General features: G+C 51.6%; 1 protein-coding gene and 2 long non-coding RNA genes across 3 annotated transcripts; 2 read left to right on the top strand and 1 right to left on the bottom strand.

Moving 5' to 3' along the window:
- Positions 1 to 17: 17 nt before the first annotated feature.
- On the bottom strand, positions 18 to 22,632 carry STRIP1 (striatin interacting protein 1). Its single transcript, XM_039538016.1, has 21 exons — positions 22,469 to 22,632; positions 20,822 to 20,891; positions 17,837 to 17,911; positions 16,296 to 16,430; positions 13,635 to 13,755; positions 12,369 to 12,437; positions 11,138 to 11,244; positions 10,363 to 10,490; positions 8,198 to 8,380; positions 7,756 to 7,973; positions 7,232 to 7,297; positions 6,946 to 7,009; positions 6,326 to 6,397; positions 5,742 to 5,816; positions 5,172 to 5,269; positions 4,107 to 4,233; positions 3,876 to 3,976; positions 3,170 to 3,236; positions 2,602 to 2,706; positions 2,158 to 2,362; positions 18 to 1,359 (listed from the first exon to the last, which is right to left on the bottom strand). Exons 1-21 carry the CDS (start codon positions 22,601 to 22,603, stop codon positions 1,112 to 1,114), a joined length of 2,469 nt encoding a protein of 822 aa, XP_039393950.1. The 5' UTR covers positions 22,604 to 22,632; the 3' UTR covers positions 18 to 1,111.
- LOC120404925 lies at positions 15,806 to 18,456 on the top strand. The gene is made up of 3 exons (XR_005598260.1): positions 15,806 to 15,862; positions 15,935 to 16,104; positions 17,786 to 18,456. It is a non-coding gene; the product is annotated as an uncharacterized LOC120404925 (long non-coding RNA).
- On the top strand, positions 21,883 to 26,316 carry LOC120404924. The gene is made up of 3 exons (XR_005598259.1): positions 21,883 to 22,002; positions 24,633 to 24,738; positions 25,926 to 26,316. It is a non-coding gene; the product is annotated as an uncharacterized LOC120404924 (long non-coding RNA).
- The last annotated feature ends 702 nt before the right edge of the window (positions 26,317 to 27,018 follow it).

Here is a 27,018-nt window from a genome sequence, read left to right as displayed (position 1 = left end):
ACCTAGCTCAAGCCAAGTCCAAGCGCGACAGATTGTTTAATGCAAAGAGTCACAAAGACATTAAAAACCTGGCATTTGGAGATAGGTAGGAGAAATGGTTACAGGGCTATTTATAGATATGTACAGCTCCCCTGCGCCACCCAGCGGGGCGAGGCGGGACAGCAGCCCAGCTCCAAATAAAGGTCCCTTCTCCACTTCCACCATGTCCCCTGCATCCTAGCATCAGCCACCTTGTTTGCTAGAGGTCTTTTCTGCTATGCCCAGCCCTGGCCTTAGCGAGAGCACAGGCAGCTGCCACCCCACTCCACCTACCTCCTGCACACACTAGGTGGCAGCACCGAGCCTGCTGCTCCCCACACCCTCTTCCTGAGCCCCTCTCTATGCCCCCCACACCTCTGCCTTAACCGAGGCTGCTCTCCCCGCCTCTGGCCAGGGAAGGAGGGTAGGAAAAGGCAGGTGGCTAGAGTGATGCCATGCCCCTGGGTGAGTCATCCTCTGTGGGGATTGAACCTAGGACTTCCAGTTCTAAAAGCAGGAGCCTCTGCAGCCTGAGTGGAGACCCCAGGTGAGTTGGCCAAAGCTGTAGCAGGCTCAACCACCACTAGAGGGGGATAGAGCACCACGCTCAGTGGGCAGGAGTGACTGGGTTGGGACCAGAACCGGCAGCCACATCCAACCCCCAGCACTGAGGCAGAGCGTAGAGCCCTGTCTGAGCCAAGCAGCGGGGCCAAGGAACATGCTTCCCTCGGATAGGATTGGACTCTAGTGTCTTGGGGATGATGGAGGGGATCTGTCCTCCCCACAGATCCCTCACTGAACAGCGTGGAAGCCAAGCGACCCAGGAACCCAGTTGGCACAAGCTTCACCAGGAACCGCAGCGGCTGTCAGGTCCCCGCAAACACCCGTGACTGGTGCTGCTGTGTCCTTGAGCAGGTGGGATGAAGCCAGGCTGCCAACTGGAGAAAGAGGGAGGAACAGCTGTTCCAGGCAGCATAAGTCACACCTGGAACATGCCTTCAGGGAAGAGGAGCTCGGCCACTCTTGGCACCACTCCTTTGGCATGTTAGCCCCAGCTCCGAGTCTCTGCAGGGCTCCCTAAAGTCACACCACATTATTGCAGCAGTTCTTCCCAGGAGATAGGTCTGGAGAAGACTTCCCTTTCTAGCCACAGATCATAGTTCATCTGGAAATCCTCCGGCAGCTCCACCCTCTGGCCCAGCACGCTCTGTAAACAGTTATCCACGGGCAGGAAGTCAGGGTTGCTGTGCGCCCGGTCGTAGCGCCGGGAGTTGAAGCGCTCGATGCTGGCTCGCAGGGCACACTCCTCCGCCTGGAAGTCCCAGGGGCGCGCATCCAGATCTAGGGCAGAAGGGGGAGAGCATTAGGCCCATATAGCTTGGGGAAGGTGGTCTCCTGGTCATACCTTGCCTACGCTCTCCTTCCTTGGACAGGCAGCTGTCCCTGCCCAGGAGTGTCAAAAGAGGAAAAGCCCCTTTGATTAGGAGCCCCACAACCAGGGCTCCTAATGCCCAGGCTTCAGGGCTTGAGCCATCACCAGTGGGAGTCAGGGAGGGCACTGGGCAGTCAGGTGCTTTATGGCTTTTGCCAAGAGACGGGATACTAGGCTAACTGCACCACTGAGCTGCTCCCATATAGCAGTTGGGATGCCACCTCCCCATAATGGGAGGTTGGTACAGCTGCCCTGGGGAGCAAGTTCCTACAGCTGCCAGTTCCTGACAGCTGCCAGATATAAACGGGAGCAGCGTAACCACAGCTGCTAGGCCGAATGCTGCTGCCCATGTCTTTAGGGTGGAGATGAAGCCTGCAGTGCTCCATCTTCACCCACCCATGCCATTCTTCCAGCATGCAATGCTCCATCTTTGTCCAAGCAGCTGCCCTCATCTATAATATGGAGGGACGGCCTCCTGGAGACTACAGGTCCCAGCATGCAATGCTTCACCTCCATCTGGTATGTTAAAGACCTGTTACGTTTTATGCCAATTAGCGATGCCCTTTGGGCTTCTGGCCAGGTGCCAGTCTGGCCTGCTATTGGGCAAAGTGAGCGGATGCCCCCTGGGATAAGCACTCTCACAGGGCTCAACCCAACCCCGACGAAGCAGGCACATGAGAGGCCATGGGCAGGGGGTGGGGTGGTACCATTTCCATAGGCCCAGTCATCGTTGAGCCGGTGCCGCACTTTCTGGTAGATCGCAGACATGGTCTTCATGTTGCTTTTCCTCCACTGCCGCCCCAGGTACTTGGTCTGCACCTTGAGCAGCTTCAGGACATAGAGCTGCATCATGGCTTGCTTCACCTTCAGGGCTCGTTTCAGGATGGGAGCCGACTTGAACACCACCAGCATCTAGGAGGCACACCGGTCACACCGCGCCACGGGGCACCCGCAGTGCGTAATGCTGTGCCAGGCACATGTACACCGAGCCCATCCACACCCCTCCCTGGCACCAGGACAAGGGCTGGATCGAAGACTCAGCCCACACTCCACACGTGGAGGTTTTTAAGGCCATACAGAGCCTTACGCAGCCCCCACCCACACAGGTCTCTGCACCTCGTGGTCCCCACGCCCAGTGGGCTCCTACTCACCATGGTCCTGGAGTGTTTCCACTTTGTCAACTTGTTTAGTATCCTCAGGAGGTTTATACAGGAGAACAGGTTCCGCCAGCAAAACTGATTGTTATCCCCGGCTTCCTGCAGGGAGGTGAGAGCCGGGTGGGAGGGTGAGCAGCCGGCTTGGGGGTGTGCCGCACAGGGATGGGCAGGGCTGCCTGTGGGAGGAGGCTCATGCTATACAGAGCCAACCTGAAGGCCAGGAGTCCGTTACCACCCAGCCCTCCCCTATCGCGCTACCTGGAGCCCAGTCACATGTGCGGGGAGCTGATTTCCGGAAAGCCTGGGCTGTCATAGCAAGGCACGGAGCCAGCACTGCCCCAGCCCTCTGAGCAGCAGCAGCCTGCCCTGGGGTAGGAGTGGGTCTGCTGGGCGTTTACAGGCTTGCTCCCACCTGCTAGGCCTCCCGGTGCTGCAGAGAGCTCGCCTCATTTCCCCTACAGCCCCCTGTGCTCTGGCCCCAGCAGGGAAGGGACACGACAGCAGGAGGGAGGCTGGCCGGCCCGTGGGCAGCGTGCAGGGCACTGCGGGGGGCTGAGCTCACCAGACTCTCTGCCGTCAGCTCCGGGAGCTCGTGCACCACGCAGTAAGGGTAATCCAAGACCGAGATGCTGGAAGGAGAAGAGAGGGCCTCAGCCTCTCCTGCTTGCCGATGCACAGCCCCAGCCTTGCGTGGGGAGATCTCTGTGGAGTCCCCTGCACCCCCCAGGGCAGCTTCCTGAAGGATCCCATGCTGGGAATAGTTTACAACGTCCATTTACTGGGAATGGGTCCCGCTGCCTGGGCCACAACCGAGGGGGGACGTTGCTGGGGATTCAGGCAGCATGGAAGGGAGCTTGGCGGGAGAGATTCAAGAACAGCTCCCTTCCTACGGGCCCCACGGCAGGAGCAGTGCTTGGGGAGGGGGAGCAGGTGCTGGCTACCCCACTGTGGGTGCAGTGTTGGGGGCCCTCAAGGCACCCCACAATCCACTCAGTACCTCACACTGGGCCAGTGACGGGGGGCCCCCACCAGATACCCCGTGGCAGTCAGTGATGTGAGGGACCCCATCAGGTACCCCACAAGGTGCTTGGGTACCCCACTGCAGGGCCAGGGATGGGGGCCCTCAAGGTACCCCACGACCCACTTGGGTAGCTTGCTGCAGGGTTAGTGATGGTAGGGGCACCCCACTGTGCAGCGATCCCACCCCCTGACAGATGCAGGGTCAGCGAAGGGCCTGGTGGTACAGGAAGCCCTGGGCCCCCCATTACCTGTTCTTGGCAGTGATGTAGGACATGATGTTCTGATTGAAGAATTTCAGGATGAGTGGGATGCAGTTGGCAAACACCAGGTGCTGGGCCATGTACTCAAACTAAGAGCAAAGATAAGGGAGGCAGGTAAGCAAGCAGACCTCAGCGCTCCCCAGTGCTGCATGCTCCCCTAGTGAGCTGCACCTGTGTGTGGAAGGGTGGGGCGGGGGGGAGATCCCCGTCCAGGTTTACCTGATAAACGTGATTCAGCTTGAAGTGTTTGAGCAGCAGCAGCAGCACGGCAGAAATGGCCTTGACGATGATCTCTTTGTGCCGGTTCACGTCCACGCCCAGCTTCATGCTCTGCAGCACCGTGGTCCTGGAGGACAAAGCCCCAATCTCAGCCCCCTGTCTCAGGGCGGGGATAACCGATCCCCAGAAGAGGGGATGGCCCGAGACAGCCAGGCCACAACCCCACCAAGGGAGTACAGCCCACGGCCTCTTGCCCCTTCTCTCCCTCTCCACAGCCATCACTCCGTTGAGCCCTGAAGGCCTTTCCTGCATCTCCAAACTCTCATGCTACCTTTAATTAACAAATAAGGTTTCCAGGATACATTTCACCCCAAAGATCCCAAGATGGCCAGTCAACAAACTGATCCCTGTGCCTGGTTTGTAGCCACTCCATCCCACCACTGAAATGCGGCCATCTCTGGGGTGGACGGCAGCAGTGGCTAACAGAACATGAGAATATTCCACAACAGTTCAGGGGAGGCCAAATCCCATATCGGATTGAAACCACAATTTAGCCTGACACACCAATTGGAATTAGGCCAGGACGCTGGGCTAACACGCCCTGGAATCTGTACCAAGCTCGACATCTGAGCAGAAAGAGAGCACCTCTGCTAGCACAGTGCCCGCAGCGCTGCAAGTCCTGACTCAGAGGGAGGGCGCCTCCTACAGTCACCAGCGCCGCTACCTACACAATCTTGGGTGTGAGCCAAAGATCTCCCCTCCAAGCGAGGGTCAGGCCTAACCCTGCTTAGCATGAGATCCAACAGAATCCAGGGAGTCTAGCTTCAGGCCGTTTCCTAGCTCAGAGTTCAGACTTGCTCTCAGCACAGGAAACTGAGTCACCTGCCGCAGTCTGGGTGCTGGCTAAGATTCCTCAGTTCCAGCACAACCAGCCAGGCCTTAAAGTGCTGCCAGGCAAAGCCAGGAGGGGCCTTCTACCTACCAGAGACCTGGTCACCCCTGTTCTCTCACCCCACCATTCACCCCACCGTGGGCTTCTCCAGGCCACCAGAGAAGGGCACTCACGGCATCTCCTCCGGCAAGACATCCGCGAGGATGTTAATGGAATCCGTCTTGGCTTTGGAGGTGGGGGCTGCGGCCAGCAGGATCTTCAGCAAGGCAATCTGTGGAGGGCATCCGAGAGCTGGGTGAGGGCGGGAAGGGCCTCCGAGGGCAGAGAACAGGGCTGCAGGCGCTGACGTCGAGGTGCTTAACGGCCCTCAATTCGGTACGCGGTGGGGAAAGGCGAGAGGATGCCACCAGGCGCGTGCCAATGAGCAAAGAGGGGGCACATACCAACGGGCAGGGGTGGGTGGAAGTCATGTGACTGGGGACATACTCACAAGCAGGGGAAATCAGGCACTTGTCAGGAGATGGGTCTGAAGCAGCAGAGGGCACAATCAAGCACATGCCAACGGACAGGGAAAGGAGTGATGCGGTATGACTTGGCACATACCAGTGGAAAGGGGCTGAGATCATGGGATCAGGCCCACCCCAGTGTAAGTTTGGAGAGGAGAGTCCAGCTGTACTGGTCAAGGGGGGGGAGTGGGAAGGGACGGGGCTCAGCCTAGGATCTGTAGTGTGGCCACAACTCACCATGTACTGGGGCAGGCTGGGAAGGAGGCCCTGGTACAGGGTTTCCGTAGGAACTTGCTCCACTTCCTCTTCCCCCTAGTAAGGAGATGAGAGAACCGTGCTCTGAGAACGTCTCCAGCCCTCGGAAGGTGGCTGATTTGGATTGGGATGCAGGGGCCTGCCTGGCTCATGGCTCTGCAGAACCAGACACGAGCACAATGTGGCCTTCCAGGACACGGGCACAGCCCTCCCCTCCCCCAAAGGACAGCCTAGCAGTCACACAGCAGGCTGCCACACAGGGATCAGAGCTCGTGAGGGGGGGAGGAACCTCCCCCCATAGGTTACCCTTGAGCAAACCTCTCTGGCTAACTGAATGCACACAGTGACAGGCTCCTGCATGCAGTCACCTCCTCAGGGGATACAGGATCGGCAGGGTCCCTGAGGACAGACATCTACCCAAAGAAACCCCAATCAGCAGTTCTGCAGGCCCCACAGCCAGCCCCCTAGCCACCTCCACCTCGTACTCCCCAAAGAGTCACTTTATGGATCTGCCTCCCTGTACCGTGCAAACTCTCCAGAGAGGGGAGCACCCCCGTGGCACTCACCCCGGAGAGTGGGGAGCGCAGGTACTCCTCTTCCATCTGAACCTGAACCTCCGCAATCGACGTGTACTTGTGCTGCGCAGAGACAGAGCAGGGGAGGTTAATGCCACCGGCCAGCAGCGCAAGGAGATTCCCCCAGGCCCTTCACTGACGGCGCACATGCTACCAGCTGCAGCCCGCCCAGAGGGGAAGCCACAGACGGGCTTGTGAAGGCAGGTGCCTGTAACATTTTATGACTATTACACGTTCTGTCCATCTGACTGTTATGTTGTTTGCTACCTGCTCACAAGGGGTTAATTCCAACAGGAAAGCGAATGGACCTTTGTGGTAACCCTCCATTGATGATCACTCAGAGGGTGGCCCGGAGTCTGGATGGTCGTCACACCAGGGGAAGGGGCTGACCTGGTTCAAGAGACCCAGGGCAGACAAGGGAACTTTGCAGGGGAGAAGAGGGCAGCCCTGGGAGAACAGGACAGAGGGCAGGCTGGACGCCTGGCACTGGGACAGGTTGCACAGTCCGGGAGGGTGAAAGGTACAGCTGGCCCTCACCTGGTGGGAGGGGTTAGAGGCGGCACCCCACCCCCCAGGCAGTGTCGAGGGGAGCCCGTGAGAAGGGCACTCACCAGTTTCAGGGTTCGGATGCTCTCGTGGATGGGTCTGGGCAGCCCCACCACCGTGTTTGTGTCACTAGAGAGGAAAAAAACAGACTGACACAGAGACTGAAAACGCCCCCTCCTCCTGGTCAGAAAGGAGAGGATCCATTTCTCCTAGAGGGCAGAGAGCAGCCACTGAGCCAGGCGGGGGCTTGCCCATCTGCTGTCACCTTGCCAGCGCGTCAGCACGTGAGGCCGAAATGGGATGACCCACAAACTGGCTCTGCCCAGGCCCCAGAGCTCTGCTTTAACTCACCTCCCCAGCGTGTAACCGATGAACTTGCTGCGGCTGGATTCCAGGAACATCTCAATGTCCTTCTCTCTGCGGGAAGGAGGAGACCACTTACCATGCAGTCAGGCCCACGCCTTCCACCACTGGAGAGCGCCCGTGTAATTACAATCAGGAAGAACGAATCAGCCCAACAGAGCTCTCCTGGGTCAAGTGAGATTCAGAGAGAGCAGAGCTCCCGCCTCCACTCCTAAGTCCCACCCCAGGAGGGTCCCCACCCTCTAGGTGAGCTCCAGTGTGGAACGCAATAACCCATCGTTGCTCCAAGACAATGACACCACCCTGGAGGCTCATAACACTGTGGTGGTTCATCTTGACAGCCCCACTGCTGGACAGTTTCTAGAGGGTCCCGTCTTTATCCATCGGGGGAGCAGAAACCTGTCTCACACTTTAACCATCACCACTCAGCGTTCATTAGACAAGCCGATGGCAGAACACTGCCAGGGACCTGGCACGAGGTCATTCCTAGTGGTCCTGAGGAGACAACTCACCTGACCTTGGGAGCCCAGGGCAGCCCCTTTGGGCAGGTAAGTCGGTCGGTTGGAGGGTGCTGGATGGGTGGAGGCATCACCTCATCTCGTTCCAGGGGGAATGTCTCCCCCTCAAGGCTGTTGTCATCGTCATTCTCCTCCTCTTCCTCACGAGAGTCGTCAGCTTTGTAAGGGTCCCGCTCGTTGAAGGCATCGAGGTTGTCTTGCTTAATCAGAGCCTGGAACCAAGGGAGAAGGCGGCTGAGTGGGGAGGAGGAGAATGTCAGATCGACACGGGGAGACAGTAACTCTGGGACGCAAGTCACCCCAAGATCACACCTGACTCCCCAGCATGCCTAGAGCAAGAAGCTGGCTGCCCTGTGTTACCTTTGTTAATTTCACTATCCCCATGATGGCATTCCCTCCGCGACCCCCCCTAATCTTTGCCCAGACTCGGCCTCACCTTGTGTTCCCGTCGGCCCCGTTTCTGCTGCTGTTCGATCAGGTCGGAGGCCGACGCCGGCGGGGACGCAGCCCTCATGTTGCGGATCACTTTGATGCTGTCCTCTGGAAGCGGCGGGAGGCCCAGTATCTCCCGTTTCTCAGCCTTCATGGCTTGGAGCTCCTCAAAGCCTCCCAGAGTGCACTGCAACAGACCGCCCCCAACACACCCGGGATTGTGACTGAGGCAACCGCATGGACAAGCACCCGCCGAACACACAGCGTACGGGGTTTGCTCACTCGGCAGAGCTCCAAGCACCCCAAACCACCTGACAGAAAGTCCACGTGAACAGATCCCCGAGACAGAGTTCTGCCCATAAACCTTATGTATGGGGTCTGTTATTTAGGGTCTATCTATGTCAGATACTGGACTGCTCAGGCTGAAGACAGCCGAAAAGCCAATGGACAGAAAGGCACCGCTGGGGTTCTAGCTATAGAACATCACAGATCTAGCGAAGTGAAGGGCACACTTTCCTTTGGTCAAGAGGTCATTCAGGAAAGAGGGGTATGGTGTAGAGGTGGGAGCACAGAGCTGGTCACCAGAAGCTCTAATCCCACTGCTCCCATCATCTCCCCTCTATGACCCTGAGCATCCAAAACTCTTGGCGTCTCAGGCCTCCCATCTGTAACATGGGGATAACACTGGAGACAGGTCTCACCACAGAGTGAGAGGATCTCTATGAAGCGCTCTGACTGTGAAAAGCGCAATGGGATACTGCCCCAGGGTCCTACCATTCTACCTCCTCTGAAGGAATGGAGGATCTGCTACAGGAACCCCGCAGTATTCAGCACAAGGGCAGCTGGGAGTTAAAGGCTCCAGGAAGTCAGCATAACCCTTGTTATTCAGACATGGAAGGTGCTTTCAGCTTTGACAGCTGGCAATGTGTTTAGCAACACAGGGAGGGGGAATTTTAATAGAAAAATCGACCCTGTCAATAGCTCCTTGTAAACGGATTGTGGAATTTCACTGGCTCCAAGCCACAACCTGCACTGGGGACTGTCTACATTACAGACTGACACCGTGTTGATCTCACACACTGTTTGTGACTAGCCAGTTATTAAACAGTTCCTCATTGCCAGGGTGGTACAGGGCCATGACCCTGACCGTGAGCAGAGCTGTCATGCATTTGTTCCAATGGTTAATTACTCTCACCGTTAAAAATGTACGCCTTCTTTTCAGTCTGAATTTGTCTAGCTTCAATTTCCAGCCACTGGATCCTAGTAGATCTGTCTCTGGTAGATCAAATACCCCATTATTAAATCTTTGTTCCCCAGGTTCTTATGGACTGTCAAAGTCACCAATTAACCTTCTCTTTGTTAAGCTAAATAGATTGAGGTCCTTGAGTCTCTCACTAGAAGGCAGGTTTTCTAATCCTTTCATCATTCTTGTGGTTCTTCTCTGCACCCTCAGCAATTTAGCCACATCCTGACTGAATGGTGGGTGCCAGAACTGGACACAGTATTTCAGCAGTGGTCGCACCAGTGTCAAATACCCAGATCCCAGAGATCACAAAGAGAGGTCAGATAACCTCTCTGCTCCCACTGGAGATTCCTGTTTATGCACCAGTGCTCATGTTTAGATCATTGCCCATCACAACCGCCAGTCTCTCTCAGGGTCGCTGCTTCCTGGGACAGAGTCTCCCATCCTGTCAGTATAACCTATGTTCTTTGTTTCTAGAGGAATACAGTTACATTTAGCTGTATTCAAACGCATCTTGTTTGCTTACGCCCAGCTGACCAAGCGATCTCGATTGCTCGGAATCAGGTGACCTGTTCTCTCCATTCTTGACCACTCCCTTAATTTGTGTGTCACTTGCAAACTATCAGTGATGATTTTCTGTTTCCTTCCAGGTCATGGCTAAAAGTGTGAAATAGCGAAGGGCCAGAACTGATCCCTGCAGGAGCCCACTGGAAACACACCCGCTCCACGATGATCCCCTGTTTACAATTACTCAGCTGCGTCTCAGGGCGGATATAGCGAGTTCAGCAGAGGACAAGACAGTCAGTGCCCCCATCACTTGCTTCCAGCCAAGCTGGTCCCAGATTAGATGCCAAGGAAAGAATCACTTGGATGATGGCTTTAGAAAACTTGTTCCAACTCCCCTGCTCACACCAGGGGATTCTTACCAGCACAGTTTTCCAGAGCAGCAGCAGCACCTTCTTCATAGGGAAGTGGGGGGCGTGGCCGCTGCAGAATTTGGTCACCATTCCAAAGAGCATAACGGAAAATGGCTCGTTGTTATACAGCGGGGCCCCTGGAAGCAAACACACCGATGACAGCTATGCGCGCCTGAAGAGCCGCCTACCCTCCCATCACCACTTCCCTCTCAGGGCAGAGCTCCAGCATGTTCCTGACCTCTCCATCCCATCCCCTACCTGCTCACCCCTGCCCTCATCCTCTCTCCAGCCAGCTCCTTTCCTTCCTTCTGAAGCCCAGGACCTACCCGTATTTGCTTACAAATAACAGTGATGTTGGGCAAGAATGACCCCCAAGACCAGACTCCACAGCAGAGATACAGCACAAGCAATGGGAATGCTGGCTCTGCCCCCTCCGATGTGGCTTAGTCCTGCCCCAGAAGAATCCTCCACTAACAGCAAAAGAATCCTGTCTCCATGGCCCATTCAGGCTTTGGCTGATTTGCCAAGACAGACAAGAAGAGTGTTGGGAATGGATTCTGCAGAGTGGGCCCATGTAGCCTGGGAATTGGAATGAGACCCAGTAATTCACTTCACACAAGCCACTGAATTGCTGTAAGAGGAGGACTGCTGGTCACTACCAAATGGGCCAGATTCGAACCACTACAGAGATTCCAGGCCCCGGCTCATCACCTTGCAGAGAACACTGCTGTAATCTACGCACCCCACCATTACACACTCGAGACATCCCAGGGGAGGCTCCTACCTAGCTCTGCTCGGAAAGTCTGCCTCATCGTCTTCCACTCAACCTTGTCTCCCTCAGCCTCCTGCCGGACCGTCTCTACGATCAGGTACATGATGTTCAGCAACACCCTGAAAACAGTAGAGTCAGACAGGACCATGGGATGACCGAGAGGGGAGCAGGTCTCAGAGGAGCTGCCTATGACCTGCTGGCTCCACCAACACTTAGAAAGGCAGTCATGTTCTGCTCCCATTTGTCCACTCCTGCACGAGGAACAGATCAGACTCAAGGGGACTAGAGCTAGATATCAGAGTTGGGGGTAAGAAACCCTCTGGAGGAGTGTTACCCAACTGGCAGGTCATGGCCTCCAGGGGTTGGGAGGGAATCACGAGATGTTGAACATCTTATTACAATCTAAAGCAAAGAAACCTTCTTCCCCTCCCCACCCAGGGTCCTTCAAGGTCATAGAGTTTACAACCAGAAGGGTCCCCTAGACGATCAGTCTGACCAACTGTATATTACAGGCCACTGAACAACCCCCAGTCAGCCCCGCACCAAGCCAACAACAAGAATTAGACCAAAGCGTTACAGCCCTCAGAAGACGAAACTACTGTGTGCCACAGGCAGAGAACAGGTCAAGGATTCCCTCTCTGGTAACACACAAACTAACCAATTATCTAGGCTCTGCATCGGCATCATTGATACACTTTTTACTCTTGGTAAATAAAAGAGGGTCGTGAAAATTTCTAACTTCAGATAAGGGGTCACCAACCTGAAAAGGCTGAGAGAGTGTACTCCACTCCTCACCCCTTTGCCCCCCGTCTTTTGACCCAGTAGAAGTAATTCACTGTGTACATGGATTAGGAGACAATCTGACCCTGTATGGCAAACCCTACTGGTCCATCAGTCCAGTATCCAGCCTCCAGGAGCAGCCTGTACTTGATCCTGCAGAGAGCTGAGCACATCTACAGTGCTTTTCGAGCCCGGAGCTCAACACACTTTAACAAAGGTGGGTGTCATTAGACTCATTTTATAGGTGAGGTAAATGAGGCACAAAGAGACCACAGTGAGTCAACACTCTGGAAATGGTGCCCGATCTCCTGATTTCTAGCCCTCTGTGCTGGACTGCACTGCCTCTCAAAGGAAGGAAACAAATCCCATAATGCACCTGCCAAAGCTCCTTTCTGAACCCCCAGACATTCAGCTTAGACCCTGAAGCCTAACATTCAGCAGCCTCTCCCCATCATTTACTCACCTCAAGTCCGTGCTGTCGGCCAGGGAGATGGCAGGCTTCCGCACGGCGCTGCTGCAGGCGGCGCTGTTACTGCGGGAGGAAAGAGACTCAGACCCTCAGTTCAGGTTGCCCACCTCTCCCTCTGGGAAAATGCAGCTTGGATGGCTTAACACCATCGTAAACAACCAATTAAAGCACACAGGAGAGCTGATCGCTGCCACTGGCATCTGACATGACTAGAATCTACTGATGCCAAACACTGGAAGCCTCCTAATCAATCCGGCGACACAGGGAGCAAGCGCAGAGTCCCTCATATCTGAGGAAGTTCACCCCAGTTAATCAGAGGCCCAGAGAAAGGATACGACTCTCTCCTAGGGGAAACTAAATCACATTCAGTACTTGCTGCAGCAGCGCTTCTTAAACATCTCACTAAACCTCCCCCGCAATCTCCACAACTTAGCCCCATTTCTCAGATGGGAAAACAGACACAGCAATGCAGTGATTTGCCCTAGGCCTCAAAGGGAGTCAGCGGCAGAGCCAGGATTGGCATTCAGCAATTCCTAGCTCCCAGGCCTGCCCTCGGAAACCCCTCTCTCAAGTGCAAAGGTCTCTGCTCTGGAGCCCACTGCCGATGTGAAAGGGCTTCATCCTTAGTGGATTCTCCCCCCAGGCGCCCATCAACAATGAACTAGCAGTCTACACTCAGGGCAGACCTAACACTGCGCCACGTCTAACACGCTCGCTGGCTAAATGAACTAATCCCCGGGAAGAACCATTCTCTCTAGAATGGGTGTCTGACCATGTGTATACCTCTCTGCCCCATTTCCCATTGCAGAATACAAGTGTTCTGGAGAGCACACAGGAGAGATCTCCAGTTCAAATCCAGCCCAGCTGCCACCAATTAACCACTGGTTGGGGGGTGGGGTGGGGGGGAATTCAGCTCCTAGTAGCCAAAATCCATCCCCACAGTTGGCAGCCTGAATACAGAGACCAAGGATTGACTGGACTGACCTAGAGGCAGGACTCCAGGACTCAAGTGAAGCACTCAAACTTGCAAAACTTACTACTGCCTACATGGCCCTTGGAGATAGAGCTCAATCCGACCCCCGCTGAAGTCAACAGGAGCCATCCCCCTGACTCTGACAGAAACTGGATTGGGAGCAGAGAGCTGCTGGGAAGTGAGCATCTTTCACAAACTGGAAAAAGATCCAGGAGGAGCAGTTCACGCACAGGTTATCAAAACTCTTCGGGCACAGCTTTTCATATCCCCAGCCCCATGGTACTCACTCAATCTCCATGTTCAGAAGCTCCACCAAAGCGTTGAAGGTACCAACTTCCAGTAGCAAGAAAATGTTATATCGCATCCAGGCTTGAACTTCAGCCTCGGAGCCGCACTCTCCAAAGGTGCCTGTAATAACATTATTATTGGATCACCTTTCCATCAAGAATCTCAGTGCACTTCACAGACATCCAAGCAAGCCTTAGAGAGCCCACGGGAATCCGATCCACAGATCACAGACAGGAAGACAGGCACGGAGAGGGGAAGAGACGTGCTCCAGGTCTCAGGGAAAAAAAAGAAATTAGTGGCTGTCATAAACAGATAGTTAAGGGTTAATGTCTCTTTTACCTGTAAAGGGTTAAGAAGCTCAGTAAACTTGGCTAACACCTGACCAAAGGACCAATGAAGGGACAAGATACTTTCAAATCTTGTTGGAGGGAAGCTTTTATTCGTGTTCTTTGTTTTGGGGGTTGTTCGCTCTCAGGACATGAGAGGGACCAGACGTCCGTCCAAATCTTTCTGAATCAGTCTCATGTTTTAAATTTGTAAGTACCCAGCCAGGAAAGTGTGTAGTCTTATGTTTGTTTTCTCAACCTGTAAATGTTTCTTTTGCTGGAAGGATTTTTACCTCTGTTTGCTGTAACTTTGAACCTGAGGCTAGGGTGGATTTCCCTGGTTATTTAATTTAAATACCCTGTAAGCATTTTTCATCCTGATCTTACAGAGATAATTTTTACCTTTTCTTTTTCTTTAATTAAAAGCTTTCTTTTTAAGAACCTGATTGATTTTTCTTTGTTTTAAGATCCAAGGAGTTGGGTCTGGACTCACCAGGAGTTGGGGGGGGGGGGAAAGGAGGGGGGAATGGTTAATTTCTCCTTGTGTTAAGATCTAAGGGATTTGGGTCTGTGTTCCCCAGGGAAGGTTTTGGGGGGACAGGGAGTGTACCAAACACTATATTTTGGTTGGTGGCAGCGCTATCAGATCTAAGCTAGAAATTAAGCTTAGAAGGTACATGCAGGTCCCCACATTTGGACGCTAAAGTTCAGAGTGGGGGAGGGAACCTTGACTGTGGCTGAGCTGGGCAAAGAATCCAAATCACCCAACTCCTGTTCCAGTGCCCCATCTACTGGGTTAGAAGTTGGACAAAAGTATTTAAGAGAAATATTTTTCAGTTAAAATGATCCATTTGGATTTAAAGATTTCCCCTGAAGCATTTGCAACCCAAACTTTGCCACACTGAGCTAGTGCAGGAGAACCCGAGGCCAGATTTTGGCCCAGGCCCCAGCCCATATGCACTGATCTGATATAGGGACTGTAAAATGGACACAACCGCCAGAGGGAGAATTCCCCTCGCTGTGGCAGCTCTGTATGGCTCAGGTGCATGGCCCCATGCTGCCCACAGCACAGGGGACAGGCCTGGGGGTAGGAGAGGGAGTGGGGACAGTGCTCAGCAGCACAGCCATTCTGGCCTATGGAGCATTTCACTGGCAGACAAAGGGAGGCTGCTGCAAGCCCGAGCTGCTCTTAATTTGACTGGGGCCACAGCAGCCCTCAGTGCGGTATTGCAATGGCGGCGTAGCAGGGTGGTCCCCCACTTCTGCTCTGAAGGGGTTAAAGCCAGCCCTGGGAGAGGGTTGAGGCTGGGAAGGAAAGCCTGGGCTGATTGGGGAAAGTAGGATCAGCTGTGGCCAAGCCCCAATCAGGCCCAGCTGGCCCCTATAAGAGGCTGTGAGCCAGGAGCCCAGGCAAAGTCTCTCTCTGTTTGTTGAGGGAGATGGGCCTGGCTGCAGGGAGCTAGAGACAGGGTACCTGAGTGAAGCAGGGTGGGGAGGCAGAGGAGCTGGGGAGCTCCAGCCTGGAAAGCCCCAGGCTGTGGCCTAGCATTGGGCTAATAGGTACTGGAGGTTGCAGAGGGCAGCTCAGGGGTAGGCCAAGGCAGCAGGTCCAAACCCTCCTTGCCAGTGATGAGTGGCTGATCCTGCAGTCTGCCCCAGGGTGTGGGGCTAGATGATGACTGGCAGTAGCCATATACTGAGGCGAGGTGGGAATAGTGGGTGGGGGTTCCCCGGGGAGGGGAGACCTTGATGCTAAAAGGGGTTACTGCCAGGGGGCAGTGCCCCAGATAAAAGGGCACCGGGGTCCTGGGACCAACGGCAAGTGGATCACCGGCCTGCAGAGGGCGCTCTGGAGCTGGGAGAGCTAATTCCCTGAAAGACCAGCAGGAGGCGCCGCAGGGGTGAGTCCACTCGTCTACAGGTGGTTTAAACAACATTTATTATTAATAATAATTATTTATTATTATTATTAGAGGCCCTTTTGGAGAATGCAGCTCTGCAGCTTAAATCAACCTTCGCCCCAGACCTTCCTGGGCTACCCCTTATGCTTCAGAATCGAGCCCCTAAGCAGGAACCCAACTAGAAATAAAGGTGAAAATGACTCATTAATTTCGCTGCCCAAGCCGAGCAAAATGCACAACAGGTAAGATGGCAGCAATCGTAACAAGTTAATTCCGATCTAACGGCTGCAGGTGTGACCAGGGACACGAGGAAGGAAGCTGGTATTAAACAGACGGTTTCTAACCTGGGTGCCCCTTTAATAAAGATTCTACACAGAAAAGTTAACAGAGATTTCAGAACAGGACCAGTTCTTCTGCCCACATTGCAACATACCTTGTGCGACGTAGAGGATGGCTCGGGCCACCTTGAGCCTCTTCTCCCTGGCAGTGACCTCCAGCCCATCGAGGAGCCGCATGGCATGGGTACGATGCTGGCTGTTGTCCAGCTCGGTCCATTTTTTATCCAGCACTGAAAAGCCAAACACAGCTAGTTTTGTGAGAGGTTTCTCCCCACAGCTGGAAGGGGATGTATATTTCTTCCCTCTCCACAAGCCATGAAACTATAAAGCAGTTACAGCTGCAATTCTCTCATTGGATGTAAAATAAAGAGAGGAAAATTCAGAGCATTCAGCATAAAGAGAGAGCCAGACTGTCAATTTGGACGGGGCACTCATCACAGCCATGGGACAAAGCATAGGTATGTCTGACCATCAAGGGGCCAGGCAGAGGGAACTCTAAAGCAGAGGTGGGCAAACTATGGCCCATGGGCCACATCCGGCCCGCTGGACCCTCCTGCCTGGCCCCTGAGCTCCCGGCCCCTCCCCCGCAGCCTCAGCTCCACCAGCACAATGCTCTGGGCAGTGCAGCTGTAGCGCTGCCAGCCACTGGTACCGAGGAGCAGGGGAGGTTGGATAGAGGGCAGGGGAGTTTGGGGTGGTGGTCAGGTGGCAGGGGAGTGGATAGGGGGCAGGGCAGTCAGAGGGCAGGGAACAGGGCGGTTGAATTGGGGCAGAGGTCCCAGGGGAGTTGGGGGGTGGAGGGCAGTCAGAGGCTGGGGTTCCGGGGGCGGTCTGGGGACAGGAAGAAGGTGGTTGGAGGGGGTAGGGATCCCAGGGGGGCAGTCAGGAATGAGAGGAGGGGTTGGATTGGGCAGCAGGGGGCAGGCAGGGGTTTCGAGGGTGGTCAGGGCACAGGGAGGGGTGGATGGGGAAGGGGTCGATGGGGAAGGGGTCCCGTCAGGGAACAGGCAGGGTTGGATGGGGCAGGGGGCCATCAGGGGGCGAGAAGCAGGGGGGGTTGGATAGGGGGTGGGGGCCAGGCCATGCCTGGCTGTTTGGGGGGCACAGCCTCCCCTAACCGGCCCTCCATACAATTTCAGAAACCCAATGTGGCCCTCAGGCCAAAAAGTTTGCCCGCCCCTGGTCTAAAGTCTTCTAGTACAGGACAGAATTAATCAGACTCATCTGTTTGAATCCACATCAGCAGTGATCAGAAGTCACTATAGACAACAACCTTCATAAAATGAGATGGTTGTTCTTAATGGAGACCTCCACATCTTACAGCACAGCCACAGTCGGCACCAATTAACCACCTAGCACATTTTGATAGCTTAGGTGCTGATTAGGCCACGGACAGGAACCTACTCTTTCCCCTCCAGTTCACAGGTGAGGCACATTAGAAGGTGTCCTGTGAACACTGACAACATTTGTCAGCAAACACTAGCTAAGGTAAACAAGGAATCAATGTACATGGCTGGTTCTTTCCTTCTGACACAGGGATAGCAGCACATCAATACTTCTGTCTCCTATTGTCTATGTTCTACAGGTAACATCATCGCCACAGTACGATGTGGGAGGGAGAAGACAATTCTCTTACCATGGACCCTAAAATCCTCCTCAAAGCATTTTCGATTCAGCTGGAACTCCGGACCCTCTGTGTAGCTGTACAGTTCTGCCAAGAGAGCATCACTGGTGTCTGATGGTTGTCAATTTCATTTCTGCATCCAACCAGAAAACACCTCCCAAAAACTAACCAGTTCTCAGCTGTGAAACTAAGGAGCACGGACGTCACTTCAGTCATATCACACTTAATGTTTATTGGGCTCTGTGATCATTAGAATCTGTATGGTTTGACTTGTTACCTGGAAATTGCTGCTATGGGTTTTTTCTACTTATACTAATTATATTAATTTTTTTTAAAAAAGATTTCTCATCACTGAAGTTTTCTACACTTGGGGCCCTTTGTTTTCAGTTTTTATTTTATTTATTTTTTCCAGACAATTTATCAGGGTTTATTACCACAGCAACCAAAACAGGTGAAAAATCAGTGCAAAAAATGTTAGTAATTTTCCTGGGTAAATATTGGGGTTTATTTTAGCGGACAGAAAGACAGGGAAAAAACTATTCAGTAGATTAATGCTTTGAATTCCATTCATCAATGTGGTTTGCTGCAGAACTAAAGCAGAACTCAAAACACAACGCCACCTCTGAGATTAAGAAAACAACATATCTCTAATCCCCAAATAAAACTTTTCATTTGAATAAACAGTTTACTGTTGTAAATGTAGAACTATTGGCCTATAAATATTTACATTTAATAATGGGCCACACCATTTGCAGTGCATACACTCAACTTCATCCTTTTCTCCTGTTTTTTTTTTTAAACTTTAGAATACTTCCTTGTGTTCTGAAACGTTTTCTGATACAGATTTTCATTTTCTTCCTACTTTAGCGTGCCAAATCTTTAAACTACTATCTGCTAACAGTTTGAAATGTTTAAGTGATGGGCGTGAGATTCACCAGTAGGTTCAGATAGGCACGCACGTAAGAGTTTTTGTGCCTGCCTGCGTGTTTGTGTATCTTCTAGACTAACACATAGTCTTACTTTAACAGGCAGCTTTGCATATACACACACAGACTAATGTATTATCACAATACATATATCTCATGCAATGTATTGTATTTTCCTAATAAAACAAGTTATTATTTATATATTTGAATGATACGAAAGTAGGGTGAAAATCAGGAAAAAAATGAATAATATTTTTTGTAAAACCTGGAAATTTTTTCAGTAAAAATCGGTTTAAACTGAAAACAAATGGGCTTATATATACTCAAATGCTCAAAACATGCTCAGAACAATGTTTTACATAAATGAAATTCAACAGACATTTTTGGTATTTAAAATATTATTTCCAGTGAAAAGAGTTTTCTGGATGTAAGTTTCTCAAGTATTTGGGATCCAAACACTACATCCACTAGCACAGGGGTCAGCAACCTTTCAGAAGTGGTGTGTCAAGTCTTCATTTATTCACTCTAATTTAAGGTTTTGTGTGCCAGTAATACATTGTAACATTTTTAGAAGGTCTCTTTCTATAAGTCTATAACAGTGGTTCCCAAACTTTAACAACCTGTGAACCCCTTTCACTAAAATGTCAAATCTTGCAAACCCCCTCCTAAAAATGACTATTTCCAGGGATTTTCTCCTTTACCTGAGTATAAATTATAAAAGCAGTGTTCTTGGAAATATAAAATTTGTTTTGCTGACATGTTTATTACACACTATTTATTAATATTTATCATTACAGTATTTTTATTACATTATGAAAACGGCAACACTCTTCCAAGATCTCACTTTCGTAGCTTGTGTCACTTTCAATAAGCCTGTTATAAGACAAGGCTGTTATAGAATCTCAGAATCATAGAATCTCAGGGTTAGAAGGGACCTCAGGAGGTCATCTAGTCCAACCCCCGTTAATAATTGGAGATATACCAATCTCCTAGAACTGGAAGGGACCTTGAAAGGTCATTGAGTCCAGCCCCCTGCCTTCACTAGCAGGACCAATTTTTGCCCCAGATCCCTAAGTGGGCCCCTCAAGGATTGAACTCACAACCCTGGGTTTAGCAGGCCAATGCTCAAACACTGAGCTATCCCTCCCCCCATGTTTAATCAAGGAGTATCAGATGTGAAACCAGCAAGAAGGTATTTAAGAAGCCAACTTAAAGAGTTCCTCCTTCTCAAGCATTCAGGTCTTGAGCAGGCCACGCAAACAAACAAAGCTTAAACTTGTTCTTCTTCATAATTTTAAAAACTATACTAGCTGCCTATTTAATTTTAAAAACAGCAAAAAATATCCAACTCTCTTTCCATTTCTTATAAGGAGTCTTGAAACTTAAATCTCCTCAGTGTGATAGATATGCTTGCTTTGATCTGCTTAGCTCTTAGAAGTCCAGGGGCTCTGGGCTGCTGGTCCCGGGCTGCCTGGGTCCCTAGGGACAGCTCTGTCCGCCATTAGGGGATTTTTCCCGGAGAACCCCCTATAACATTTTGCGAACCCCCAGGGGTTCACAAACCCCAGTTTGGGAACCACTGGTCTATAATATATAACTAAATTATTCTTTGCTGCTTCAACTAAATTATTGTTGTAATTAAAGTAAATAAGGTTTTTAAAATGTTTAAGAAGCTTCATTAAAATTAAATTAAAATGCAGAGCCCCCCAGACCGGTGGCCAGGAACCGGGCAGTGCGAGAGCCACTGAAAATCAGCTTGCGTGCCGCCTTCGGCACACGTGCCATAGGTTGCCTACCCCTGCACTAGCATGAGAACTGAAAGCTGAAACTGACAAGCAAGTCAAGTGAAACTGACTAGCCTGGTTGTCCAATATGGGAAATACAAAAAAGAAAAGCAGGGTATATGGCAAAAATAATGATTAGTTAATTAAAGCTAATAGGATTTTAACAAAGTGTTATTAAGCTAAAAACAATCATATGAAAAATATATTATTTTTGAGTTGACCGTGTTCTTTTACGGACCAGTGAGCAAAAAACAAGTTAATTTAACCATTAGGTTTAATTTCCTTACCCGACAGCTCTGCAGACCATCTATCTGTGTCTGCATATTCAAACTCCAAGTCCGGGGATTCAGAATAGCCCTGATGGCAGAAGGAAAACAGTTTTAATCAGTCACTATTCAGTAAAACAAATTCAGTCTCCATAACTTTCAAAATTCATCCTGTTGCAAGTTCAGTACAGTGTTTTCAGTCTAACAGATATGAAATTTACCAGCACATCAACAGTATCAAGGTAACCTACTAAAGTGCCTTCTGTATTTTGAATGGGTGTAATAGTCAACACTTCTTATTCCTACCCGATTGTGTAATGTTGCTCTGTGCTGTTGAAAAATCATGTTCCATTGAGTTGCATTTCAGTGGTGGGTGACCCCTGTTTGTATACAGCCTATAAAGCACTCTGAGATCCTTTGAAGTGAAAGGCACTATGTAAAATTTTATATATCCACATGCTTATTTAATTCTAAAATTGGAGCAGGCTAGTCTGGACCAGGGAGCTCTCAGATTTAGTCAATTTACAACAAATGTGAACCACTCTGAAAGTCTGGGATGCTACCCCAGTCCAAATCCTCATCCTTGCCTTTATGCACTAACAGAATACAAAAAATAACTAAGCAAATAAATAAATAAATATAGAGAGTAGAGGCAATATTACTGAGGCTGGAAAAAGATCGAGGCTGCAGCAAGATACAGTAGCTTTAAAAGAAACCAACGTAAATCATCAATATGTTCCCTTGGCTAAGCTTTACATGAATATTGTGCCAATCGTTAGCAGAGGATAGGATGCACATTCACCTTTGGAAAAACAACGAGGAGTCCAGTGGCACCTTAAAAGCTAACAGATTTCTTTGGGCATAAGCTTTCGTGGGTTAAAAAAAAACACTTCTTCAGATTCATCTTTGGGACTGGGATCAAATGAAACAGCAACATCCATGTACTCATTTTAAGGCAGTGGGTCTGAACCCATTTATCATTGTGAGCCGCCTATGCAGCTCTCTCTACTGTTATGTGGGCCACATCCACACCATACATATACTACCCGTATGGCCCTGAGCACGTCACACAGGGCACAGCTGTGCGCTGCTTGGGCTGCAAGAACCACTGCTTTAAGGAGTCACTCTGACAGGAGCTCAATCTCCCCAGTATGGACAGCGTCACCTTTTGAGTCTGGCATCGCTCCCCCTGACACAGGGAGGTCAGTCCCCCGAAATCTGGGCCTGGGACCGCTCTGGATGCCCCTCCCCCAACACAAACATAGCAGTGGCTCCGAGGTGCGGCCCAACCCTGACCACCCTGCTCCTCTTATAAACCCGTCCGCAGGCCTGGCGCCCAGACACCGCGCCGATGGGCGCTTGGCCTGTAGCTCTATGGCCAGGCCCGCTGAGAGGCGGGGCTCTAGGCAGGTACCGACCACCCCACACAGGATCCAGGCTGGCCCCAGACACCCACTACCAAGGCCCAGGGGAGGGGGCTGGACCCGGTACCGAGACCCTCCCCTGGGGGTGGGTCGGACCCACTTATACCCAGAAGGGGGAGGGGTCTGCTCCATTTGGAGCCGGTACCCAACCGCCCCGCCCACAGCGACCGGGGGGGGGCAGCTCCACTCGGAACCGAACCGACCCCGCCGGCGGACCGGGGAGGGAGCAGGGCCGCGCGCTCACCTCGGAGTCCTTGCGCTGGTTGCGGTTGAACTCGCGGCCCTTCCCCGCCGGCAGCAGCCCGCCCCGCTGCTTGTTGTTCACGATCAGCGGCCCCGTCCCCGACCCCCCGCAGCCACCAACACCTCCCGGCTCCATCTTCGCACGCCCCGCCTTCCTCTCCGGCCGCGCCGCAATCTCGCGAGAAGTGGGTGCGGCCGGGCAGCCATGTCTGGTGTGGCATTCAGCTAGAGGTGGCAGACGCGCTGGTCGCCTGAGACAGCCATGTTAGGAGTGGCGGGAGCTGTGTGCTGGCTGCTGGGCGAGGGCCTTGTCCTCAGAGTCTTGCCATAAGGCCCCGCTAGGGTTAGAGCTGCCGTCACATCAGCATGCAGCACAGCCAAGCCAACCCGCCCCTTCAAACGTCACAAATCACAGAATCAGAGACTCTCAGAGTTGGAAGGGACCTCAGGAGGTATCTAGTCCCACCCCCTGCTCAAAGCAGGACCAAACCCAACTAAATCATCCCAGCCAGGGCTTTGTCAAGCCTGACCTTAAAAACCTCTAAGGAAGGAGATTCCACCACCTCCCTAGGTAACCCATTCCAGTGTTTCACCGCCCTCCTAGTGAAAAAGTTTTTCCTAATATCCAACCTAAACCTCCCCCTCTGCAACTTGAGACCATTGCTCCTTGTTCTGTCATCTTCTATCACTGAGAACAGTCTCAATCCAACCTCTTTGGAACCCCCTTTCAGGTAGTTGAAAGCAGCTATCAAATCCCCCCTCATTCTTCTCTTCTGCAGACTAAACAATCCCAGTTCCCTCAGCCTCTGCTCATAAATCATGTGCTCCAGCCCCCTGATCATCTTTGTTGTCCTCCACTGGACTCTTTCCAATTTTTCCACATCCTTCTTGTAGTGTGGGGCCCAAAACTGGACACAGTACTCCAGCTGAGGCCTCACCAATGTTGAATAGAGGGGAATGATCACATCCCTCAATCTGCTAGTAATGCCCCTACATATACAGCCCAAAATGCCATTAGCCTTCTTGGCAACAAGGGCACACTGTCGACTCATATCCAGCTTCTCATCCACTGTAACGCCGTGGTCCTTTTCTGCAGAACTGCTGTCTAGTCATTCAGTCCCTAGTCTGTAGCAGTGCATGGGATTCTTCCATCCTAAGTGCAGGACTGCACTTGTCCTTGTTGAACCTCATTCGATTTCTTTTGGCCCAATCCTCTAATTTGTCTAGGTCCCTCTGTATCCTAGCCCTACCCTCCAGCGTATCTACCATTCCTCCCAGTTTAGTGTCATCTGCAAACTTGGTGAGGGTGCAGTCCACGCCATCCTCCAGATTAATGAAGATATTGAACAAAACTGACCCCAGGACCAACCCTTGGGGCACTCCACTTGATACCGGCTGCCAACTAGACATGGAGCCATTGATCACTACTCGTTGAACCTGATGATCTAGCCAGGTTTCTATCAACCTTATAGTTCAAATCAACCCAGGACTCCCAGCATGAGGAGGGAGTGCGGCTTCGTGGTCAGAGGGAGAGTGAGAGTCCCACAGGGGAGAGGTCACTACACCCTAGCGTACTTCTGGCTCGGGTGCCCTCCTACATTAAGGAGGAGGCACACGCCGTTCGATCTTCATAACCAGAGCTGTACCAACCCCGCACTTTCGTGCGCTACACCACAGCCTTCTGTGTGTCTCAACAAGCAGAAGGGCATGCATGTCCTGCCCTCGCTTCCCCACTGCTGCCCTTGTAATGAACAAACACAGTGCAGCCTCGAGCCAATTACTAGATAAACACCACAACCCCCAACCAGGCCAGGCCCAGCATCCTACTTCTCGAGCTCCAAAAATGACACGTTAAAGAAAATCTCCCTGTTATAATAATAATAGGAGATATACTAATCTCCTAGAACTGGAAGAGACCTTGAAAGGTCATTGAGTCCAGCCCTGTCTTCACTAGCAGGACCAAGAACTGATTTTTGCCCCAGATCCCTAAGTGGCCCCCTGAAGGATTGAACTGACAACCCTAGGTTTAGCAGGTCAATGCACAAACCACTGAGCTATCCCGCCCCCCTAAATAATAATAATGGAGATATACCCATCTCCTAGAACTGGAAGTTGGTGGGAGTAATACATCCTTTATCCTCTGCTTTGGCCACCCACCTACTCAGTCCTACAGCCAGCTAGTATCTGCAGACTAGAACAACAGTGCTTTCACGTGAGGGACCAGGAGTCCGCCCAAGAGAGCAACGGCTGAAGATTCTGGAGCTATCCCAGGTAAGTGACAGGAGAATCAAACCTGTCGACTTCAGACCACTGCCTCCTCTTGGCCGGTAATGACACCACTTGCCCTTGAGGGACCTCACAGACACAGCTTAAGGTAGGAGATAGCTGTGGGTGGAATTTGTTTTCCTTGGCACCAATTCTACCCTTCCTCCCTAGCTTTTAAACACCTTTGATCAACCTCCAAAAAAGTTGACATGACCACGATTTTCCTCCCTCTCCTTTTTCCCAGGCATCAGCTGCATTTGTTCATGCCAGTGAAGTTGGAGGTAGCTTTCATACCATACAGCTTCCCAAGAGCCTTGGGGAGGGAATCATTAATGACATTAAGATGAGACTGCCCACCAGTCATTGCATCACCCAGTCACTTCCCCTCACACACACTGCACTGTAGGGGGGTTTATTGTTACCTTTGGTTAGATCGGTGCTTCCCGGATCATGATCCACACGGGTAAAACACATCCATGCCTCTGGACACTTGAGGGTAGGTGCAGCTCAGTCCAGAATTCTTTCAGGCTTTCCAGAGGCCTATTTTGAACCAAGGTCACAGCCACAGCCCCCTCTCCACATGCCATGGGGCAGCTGCTGCATTGCCTGTGCATGGGGGATGCTGCTTTAGTTCACATTCAATACTAGGTGTGCTGATCACCCCCAAATTCCCAGTGCCTCTCTCTAGAGCAGCAGCGGTGTCTATAGTGGCTATTTACACCTCTGCACATTTATTTGTTCCCCCTACCGGTTTATGCAGCACTGATACTGAATGGATCATTTACCGGGACTGAACCAGGAGCAGGTCTGTTACCTCAGTGCCAGGAGCACTCAAACCTAGTATAGCCACTTGAAAGGTACAAAGCAACGTGTTAGCCTGCGTTATAGACTGGCACCAGCCTGCCCAGGTCCTCAGTCTCCAGGCAGTCAGGTGCTAGGGCTCTGTTGCCTGCTTGGCTGAGGAGTTCTGATGAGGAGTGGCGGGTTGGGAACTCAAGGGAAGGGAGTTCCTTTTCCTTTATTTATTCAATCATTTCTACAAGCTCCATTTCATTTATTGTCCTAAGTGCCCCTCTGGCTCGAGATCACTCTGGGCTCCTGCAACAGGCCTGGGCCAGGCTCAGAGTAAGGATGTTCCTCTGGGCCCCTCCACTTCACTTCTACCCGTCAGTATCATTATTCTTGTTTTACAGATGGGGCAACTGAGACACAGAAAGGGGAAGTGACTTGCCCAGGGTCACCAGCAGGCCAGTGGCAGAGCTGGGATTAAAACTAAGGTCTCTTGAGTCCCCTCCAGTGGAAGTCATTTCCTGTGTAACCTTTAACCTCTGCCAACCATGTGTCTGATTAACCCAGTGACTTAGTCCTAGGCGAGGAGAACTCTAATTGCACTGCATTGGATTGAAGCAATGGCAGAGGGGGTAGGAATGTCTACTCACCACAGGAAGCAGCTTTGCACATGAACGCAAAGCAGCTTTGCACAGGAACATCAGGCAGTTGCAGCAGCAAAAGATTCAGGTGCAGACAGGGCTTTAAGGGGTTGCCTTAAGTGCTCCATCAATAAGCAGCCCTGGTTTAGTTTGATAGTTTTAGAAGACACATGCATAGCTGAAGTTAACATTTTAAAGCCTAAACTCCTACCCTCTTTACAAGGTTGCTTTAGGATGCCCATATTTTCATCATGGAAAATAAGCATAGAACCAGCAAGCCAGATAGCGCAGGGCCCTAGGGTTCTCAGCATCCCACACAAAATTCATTGCAGTAGGCATGATGGTGAAACTGACGAAATTCCTATTCTCTGAAATCACCAGAACAGGATTCTTGTCAGTTTCAATACCCTACAACCTCCCAAGAACAGAGGGGAAGCCTGGCAGTGCAGACATGTGACTGCAACAGAGGTTCATGAGGGGCTGCTTAGATTTCAAACAGGACTGCAGTGAAGTATCTCAGAGATTGTGAGATATATACCTTGAGATAGTACAGTCTGAACCTGTTAACACGTTAGCATGGTCTATGCACAGATTAGTGCTTTACAGTGGATAAAAGTTATCCCTGCTGTACAGCAGGTAAACTGAGGCACACTAAGTACCAGAGCCAGGAATTCAAACCAGATCACCCATCCCACTTTCTCCCCTAGCACATTGCCCCTCTGTACATTGCTCTTAGACAAAAGGGGTCAAGGGAGTTGGTTAGATTTGTAGATTAATTTGAACCATTCTATGTAAAACAAGACCAGGGAGAAAGGAAGTTTTGAGATTTTGAACCCATTGTCTTCAGGGAGACCAA

The sequence above is a fragment of the Mauremys reevesii genome, linkage group 4 (assembly GCF_016161935.1).
Source record: "Mauremys reevesii isolate NIE-2019 linkage group 4, ASM1616193v1, whole genome shotgun sequence".
NCBI classification, from domain to species: Eukaryota; Metazoa; Chordata; order Testudines; family Geoemydidae; genus Mauremys; species Mauremys reevesii.
The sequence above is the reverse complement of the archived record's forward strand: the minus strand, read 5'-3'. Positions and strand labels throughout refer to the sequence as shown.